The 8,229-nt window shown below is 42.2% G+C and overlaps 1 protein-coding gene across 10 annotated transcripts in view; it reads right to left on the bottom strand.

Annotated features, from left to right (window-relative positions):
• The window catches only part of CACNB2 (calcium voltage-gated channel auxiliary subunit beta 2), a 222,899-nt gene that overhangs the window by 13,200 nt on the left and 201,470 nt on the right, over positions 1 to 8,229 (bottom strand). For all 10 annotated transcript variants that reach the window (XM_018564338.1, XM_018564329.1, XM_018564296.1 and 7 more), the window contains 3 exons: positions 3,824 to 3,904; positions 2,357 to 2,415; positions 842 to 951 (listed from right to left, as the gene is read on the bottom strand). In XM_018564338.1, coding sequence (XP_018419840.1) covers positions 842 to 951; positions 2,357 to 2,415; positions 3,824 to 3,904 — 250 coding nt within the window. The remainder of the gene's footprint in view (positions 1 to 841; positions 952 to 2,356; positions 2,416 to 3,823; positions 3,905 to 8,229) is intronic.

Below are 8,229 nucleotides of genomic sequence, written 5' to 3' on the forward strand. Positions count from 1 at the left end.
TGCCGACACCCCACCCCCAGCCTGCCGAAGCCCCGCCCCCAACCCGGTCACCAAGTTACACTTGAAGATGGGAGAAGCCTCCCTGACCCTCACTTGCTCGTCACTGCTGAGGCATCGAGATCCATGTCCTCAGTGGGTTTTTTTCTCTTTTTTTTGATTGGACCAATGGCGCTTTGCCATTGGTCCAAACCATTCACAGAGCTCCAGCCTCTAACACACAGTAGAGGCTGTTGCAGCTCTTGCCTCACTAAGTTAGGTTACACAAGCAGTGAGGAAGCCCGCTGCCGTGTAACCTAACTTAGCTGTCAAAAGCCGGATGCAGCCCTGCCTGTAATTAACAGGCAGCACTCCATCCATGACAGTTTATATAGCGGGAAGGCTTTCCTTGCTGTGTAACCTGTTACAAGCCGCTCTGAATGGAGAAAAAGCTGTCAGCTTCAGAACTGAATCTGACAGTTTTTTCCTCCATAATACTATATGAGGCTGCAGAGAGAATGCCTTAAACAAGCTCAGGATGTACCTACCTTCCTTCCTTGTACTCCCCTAATCTGTGACCATACCAATGGTGAATTCTGAACAAGACAAAAATTATACAGGGCTATGCACACTATCCCAGCCACACGTGACATCTCTCAAGTCTGATGACTGGCCACTCAGACACATAGCAGTGCAGTGGGGAGGTCACACAGCAACCACCATACCTGATAAGGGGAATTTTGAAGAAAGAGAGTGTGACATAAAAGCAAATGTGAGGAATATAGTCTAAACAAAGATTACACTCTATGAAATGTAACCGCAACAAAATGTATTTCATAAGAGAAGAGAAAAAAATGCAACCCACCTAAACTTGATCGTGTATTGGATCTCTCTATGATTGCGTGTTTACTCGGATTATTTAATACTGAACGTTTGGCAAGCGAGATGTCAGCAGTGACCCGTGTAATAGATATTCTGGAGAGAGAAAAAAAAAATGTAACACAACTATTAAATTCACTCTGGATAATGGAGCTCGTCACACAACAAAATTAACATAGGACTTAATTAGAGAGCCAATCCAACCATACTGCAGGAAGCTGCATTCAATGGACATCAACGGCAGGATCAGCAAGAATATGTGAGACTTTGAAGATGGACTAAGAGAAAACTGTAAGTGTAGATGTAATTACAATTTCCATAAGTTCTACCCCACTCCTAAAAACCATATCCATTGTGACATACGGAAAGGGGAAGTCATCGGGGAGCGATATATTTCCCCTCGCTTTGTATCATATGTACAAGACTAGCGGAACCCGGACCAGGTTTTCATGTAGACTTTGGGTCTGGGTAATCCAGTTTGATTTTTTTGTCTCTCACCTGGATTGTTTAATTTATTAATGATTGATTATCCAGCTGAGATCAAAGGGGAAGGCTGGAGCATGAGGCTGCTCGAAGGAGTGGAAGAGGAAGAAGAAGAGGAAGAGGGAGGGGGAGAGCTGAATGGAAGAGGGAGAGGGAATGGAAGAGGGAGTGGGAGAGGGAGTGGGAGAGGAAAATACTTTGATTTGTGAGGTGGCTGAGAGAAGCTTACCACCTGTTAGAGAGGAAACCTGTATGTTTAGTTAGAGTCTGGAAGGCAAGGATTTATTTTCTGTTTATTTTGTTTTTAATGCAACCTTTTAAATCAAAACTGACTGCAAGTCAGATTGAAAAAGAACTTTGCTGCCTGGACTACCTTTTTCCCCAGGGAAGGTGATCCCCATTTGAGCTATACCCCCACACCATATAGAAGTTTATAAACGTATTAATTGAAGATGCCCATAGGATGTACTTCCTCAGTGCACTGACATACTATTACTCAGCTCTGTGAATATGAACGTCCTTGTATCACAACTCACAGAGCCTGCCTTCTAAACTATAACTCAGCACCTGAACAATGTAACATTATCATTGCTTGCTGGAAGCAATGCAAGATGGGCTATGTAGTCTTGAGAAATGGAGATTGCATCACACCAAGCAGTAGGGGAAGAGATACAAAGCACACTGGGAATCCAGGAAGTTGTTGAAAGTGATGGGCAGACGGAAGGCAGCACTCACTACATAAAAGGGATTTTTTTCTAGTAAGAATTGATAGTATGTATTCCTATTACAATTCTGATGTTATAAGAGGAGAGTATATGCTGCAACTTTAGAACTCCTTTAAACACTGTCATCAGGCAATGCTAGGCATTAGGAATGTGCTTGGGTTCTATTTTGACACCCATGTCTATGAAGCCTAAATGAGACTTTTAAAACTGGCTGCTGCCAGCAGAAGGTAGTTAGCTGCTTCATCATTTAGTCAAAAAAAAAATGCATCAGTGCAAATCTCGCCAACACTTACCTCCCTTCAAATCTGTGTTTTAAAAAGTCAAATAATGCTTTCTGCATCATATCTGTCACCTGCATGGAAACAAAACCCAAGACATGAGACAAAGGGCTAGTGCCCACACAGACCCAATAGTTCTAATCTGTACTTGAGCAAATCTGTTTATTTCTTCCATATGTATTAAACGGACAATCTCCACAAAGCTTTAGCAGATACACAGAACCAGTCAAATTAGTCCCACCCCTGAGTAGCTTGCACTCCAATGTCCTTACCCCCTAGGAGCCTACAGTATTTATACAAGAGTGAGATGAATATGTTACATTCTTGTCTTTTTCACCAAGTGTCACCAATTTTGCCTAAATTATTTTCACGGGAATTTCATTTCTGTACTTGCCATTGCTATTGTGGTGAAATGTGTGTCACTAATGGACTGTTTAAAAAAAAAAAAGTGAAATTAGCTTTTTATCTGTTTTCACCCACAAAGTTTTCCCATTGTTACCACTCCTGTCCAGATGATTGTACACTAGACAGGGAACAGGAACCATGATGTTTTACTGAAACACTTTCACAAATTTTTCACTAAGCTTTTCACCTTCCCAACCTTCACACTTTCATTAACTTGTAGAAAAGCGGATACAAACACTGAAAATATGCTAAAAGAAATGCCAAATTTCACAGGGTGGTTTATAACTAGCCCCATGGTGACAAGTAGAACACTGTGAACAGTGCACCCAATGAGACTGCTCAGGAGGGACAACAAGACTGTCTGTAGACTACCCAGGAAGAGAAGGAGAGACTGCCCTGTATGGAGAGTGAGATATCCCACAAATGACAGTGGAACCGCTCAGGAGGGAGAGTGCCCCAATGGAGAATCAATGCCCAGGAAGGAGATTGAGGCTTAGACTATAGAGAAGGTGTAAACCCCTTTGGGCATCCTGCCAGGTGCAAAGAGACTGCCCTGTAGAGCTCACAGGAAAGCACCCTGTTCCTTTCCCAGCTCGGGATGAATGAACAGACCTATCCCCTGAAAATGACATCACAGGTCAAATGACGAGTTTTGTGCAGTCAGCCGTGCATGGGAGAGGAACCAGATTCTTCCATTTGCCAAGGCTATGCCTGTTCCTGCCCCCAGAAACCATAGCCTCCACGTGAACTACAATGGCTGTAACTACACCTTTGCACACACACTAGGAACAGATTGGTCAGAAGACATTAAACTGTAATATTTTTGGATTGCGAGAAAAAAGCAGAGCACCCAAGAAAATGTCACACAAACATGGGATTTATGAACTGAATGTACTTTACTGTATATCTTCAGCACTGCAAAGCTAACCACTATCGCGCCGTGCTGCACCAACTATAACATTTCCTACACCATTATTCAGAGTTGAAAAAAATGTACAGCTACTGTATTATTAATTTTGGTAATACATCAGCTTGAACATACCGAACGTTCTTTATGTTTAATGGTGTGCACCTTACCTCATATCCTTTTAATGAAGGCCCCACTAGAACTACAGGTCTCATAGAAGGCACTACATCGTAAGGAGGAATGTGCTCTGTCTGTGCAAAAAGGGAACACGGTCAAACAGGTCATATGAACGTTAATGTGTCCTTTATCTTATGGAATAAAGCTATGGGATATTCCTAGACGCATGGCAGTATCCATGTAGCAGCCTGAATTAGGGAAAGCTATGTTGTTTTTTGCTTCACCCCAACAAATTAGCGCATATCTAACACATGTTTCTGCATTATATCATATAGTGAATTCTTAAATTAGACTTGTTATTTAAATACATGGTGCGTGAAGCATATGATATAACCCCATAACTGTTACAAAAATAATAATACACTATGTGGCCAAAGGTTTGTGAACACCTGACCATCACACCTAGATTAGCTTGTTGGACATCCCATTCCAAAACAATGAGCATGAATGTGGATGTAGCATTCTTATGCCTGTTAGGGACCCCCAAGTATATTGACATTTCACCTCAGAGTGGGATTCTTGACTTTTTACGGGGTGAAGAAAAACTGGGTGCCAGTCAGTTTAGAATAACTGAGTTTATTGTAGGACTGTAAACTCAGGGAGAGTGGGATTAGGTCACAGGATAACCACAAGAACTGCCTTTAAGCCAGAACTGGCTTTTTCTACTCTTCAGACTGTAAGTAGTTGTAGCACATGGACCCCCACCTAGATGAGCCTCGAGAGCTTCTGAAAGTGTCTTACCAGCTTCTACCAGCTCTTTGAATACCTTCAGCAGCAAAGTATCACCCCTGGTTCTCCAGTCCAGGCACTTTAAACTTCTAGGCCTCAATTCCAAGCCTCTCATCTGGATTCAGGTCCTTACCAGGCAGTGGTCCTGGGAGGCACAAACCTCTGACACACTACACCTCCTCACCAGGCAAAGCCTGGGAGAGAAAAGAGCTTCCAGAAGCACACCAAAAAATGTAAATCCTCCCCCAGCATGCACCACTGTCAATATACCTCTTAGTGGTCGGCCTGGGAGACATAACTATTCAATATGGCTCACAATTGGTGTTTTAATTCAACCCAAAGGTATTCAACAGGGTTGAAGTCAGGACTCTGTGCAGGCCACTTCAGTTCCTCCACACCAAACTAATCAAACCGTGTCTTTATGGAGCTAGCTTTGTGCTCAGGGGAACAAGGTAAAAAGTGCAGCATTGTTTTGTTTTGAAAGGCATCCAAAATCAAAAAGTACAAGCTCAGCTTACACCCTGTTCCAAACCGAATCACAGTGAATCTCAACTCCAAGTGCTTAGCCCTAGATAAGGGGATAACCCCTGAGTACATTGGCTATTTATCTACATGTTTACTAATAAACTCAATACCTTTTATGTTTGGAAGGTTTTAAGATTTCTCTTTCTGTTTTTTTTCACCTTCACAACCATCTGCAATCACCTAAAGTGTCTTTGTAGTTGTAGCATTAACAGTACCCATCATTGGAAACACCGGAACTACTGCATATCATTTAATGGGGTGTCCAACTCCATATACTTTTGGCCATATAACGTTGGCAGGAGGGTCAGGATTACACAAATGTTTTGCCATATAGTGTATTAAATCAGCATTCATTTACCTGACTACAAAGAACTACTAAAAGAATATTTCTTATTGTTTGCTGTACATAGATACATATGATTCATATTTTATTTTGTAAGGGCAACTCCTGGAAGCAGAGATGAATGGAGCTGGGAGTAAAGAGTACATCTGTCCTCTCCTCTAAGCCTCTGATCCTCTAATCCTCTAGATAGGACAAGTGGTCTGCACTCCAAGTTTACGTATGTTGTTGATTTCCCCGTAGACTTCAGTGAATCTGACACATATGATCCCAGAGGTGTCCCAAATCAAGCAGAGTGACAGAGGAAACAGGGGCCCGAGTGAGTGCAACTTCCACATAACACTTCTTTTTTCCACACCACCATCCCCTGGCTTGAAGGAACTGCTTGGTATATTAAAGGGAATCTGTCACCATGCAACTAATATTCAGTTGACAAACAGTAAGAACCACAAGGTGCCTTTATGTATTTTTAGTTTCTGATAAAAATTAGAGATTTCTGCTCACTTCCTGTTACTGGACAGGAAGTGAAGGGAAATCTACCTAATGGGACATAGGTGGAAAAAAAATTAACTGACAGTAGTTTTACCTCCTCCCTAGTCTATCCAAAACTAAAAAAGTTGGGCTATACATACACTTTAAGGGGTCTATATATAACCAATTTGCAGAATCATTTGCCCTTTGAATCTTTCTTTACATTCATTCTGTGTGAGTAGAAGCAACAATGAATGTTCTTAGATATGTTTTCTTTTCGGGTCGAATGTGTGTAATGTAATACTGTATTTTGGCCACTAGATGGAGGTAAAGATACATAGGAAATTAGCATTTCCTATGCTCCTCAGCTCCAGTTTAGCGACTCGAACATTGTTACAGCCCTTGGGTCAACATTGCAGCCAGGCAAGATGGAGAATTTAACAATGGCAGCTTCCCTATTTTCTTTTTATACATTTAGCTTAAGAATGTATCAATTATGACAAAACCTCTATTATTTTAGGAAAATACTTGTGTGGAACTGTTAAAACCCCTGTCAGGCTTCTTTAACTGTAGCCAATGCCCCCGCTGATGGGATTCACCCTCTCTATTGGTCATAGTGACCATTGTCTCAGGTACAGAAAGTGAAAGGAAATCCCAAATGATTTTAGTTGTCACTGGGACAGGAGGTGAAGGGATATCTTGCAATGAGAAAACCTGTTTCGCTGACAACTGCCTAAGCGAGGAATATCTCCTTGCTTTAAAAAGATTTCCTCTCATTTCCTGTTGTGTCTCTGGAACAGAAAGTGAAAGGAAATCTCCCCACCAGGACAATGACAGCCAAAAAAAATCTGACAGGGCTCTTAATCATACGCTTGTCTATTCAGAACGCACTACCCATGTATGAAACTTTCATAAATAATCTCCAATCATATCATCTTATTTAAACACAATTTAGTACAGTCAATCTTACAACGGAAGAGAAATAGATATACATTTATCTGTAATGGATAATATGTTTATACTGATGACATAGAGAAGTTAGACAGACAAACAGAAACCATTGGCAGAAAATGTACTTAAAGCACAGGAAGCAATGAAAGGCAATAGAAAATCATTTGTTAGATAGGTCTGTTCTGTGTACAGCATCCACTGGCATCATAAGTTATTAGCACTATTAGCACTAGCACTTAGAGGAATAGGACTATTCATACAACTGAACATAGCTCCTTCTGTCCCACATTGTGTCCATGTCAGCCAACAACGATGTGCACAGTGCAGCAAGTCCTGTGGCAACCAAATTTCAGAAGCTGCAGGCAGCTCAGGTAGGAAAGGATGGGATGGTTTGCTATGATTTACTGCAATTTGCAGAGTCTTGCCCCTCATTGCTAAGCTAATCTCTAACACTAAAGTAACCCCTGCAGCCAAATGCTTCCCTTAACCTGTGTCAGGATTTTGGCACTGCATAATCTTGGCATTGGGCTTCCATTGCTAGTGTTGTAGTAACTGATACCTACTCTGAAGCTGCACTGGCACTACCTGCTAGCATGCTGACCTTCTGCAATGAGACACTCTCTGTCAAGACCACCCAGCCCTGCCTGAGGTTCCAGTGTTGGGAACAATCCACTGCATGATCCAGGCATGAGGCTCCTGGAGCAGGGGAGGTAGTAAATAATTATCTGCTCCATTGCCACGCCGACACTGACCAGAATATACTGACCTTCTGCAATGAGATCTTCTCCGTCATGACCACACAGCCCTGCCTGAGGTTCCAGTGTTAGGAACACTGCACTGCACTGCATGATCCAGGCATGAGGCAGGGGATGTAGTAAATGATTATCTGCTCCAATGCCATGCCGGCACTGACCAGAGCATACTGACCTTGGGCAATGAGACCCTCTCTGTCAAGGCCATACAGCCCTGCCTGAGGTTCCAGTGCTGGAAACACTGCACTGTATGATCCAGGCATGAGGCACTTGATACTGGGCGTGTAGTGAATAATTCCCTGCTCATTTGCCATACAGACACTGACCAAAGCATACTGACCTTCTGAACTTGGATCTTCTGCGCCAAGGTCACTAAGCTCTGCAATAGAATCATATGGTTCTGGGATCCCAGAGCCATAAGAGTCTGATAAGAGTTTTGGGTAGTCTGGCACTTAATGCCATTTGCTGGTGCATGTATTCAATATATAATAACTGCATTCTAGGAACTGTACATGTAAAGGGAAGATTTAGAAGGTATTTTTTACAGAAAAAGTAGTGGATTCTTGAAACCGATTCCAGCTTCGGTTGTGAGACTATCAACAGTAAGTCATTTTAAAGCTGAACTCTAGCC

The sequence above is a fragment of the Nanorana parkeri genome, unplaced genomic scaffold, assembly GCF_000935625.1.
Source record: "Nanorana parkeri isolate BGI_ZX_2015 unplaced genomic scaffold, ASM93562v1 scaffold23, whole genome shotgun sequence".
Lineage (NCBI taxonomy): Eukaryota > Metazoa > Chordata > Amphibia > Anura > Dicroglossidae > Nanorana > Nanorana parkeri.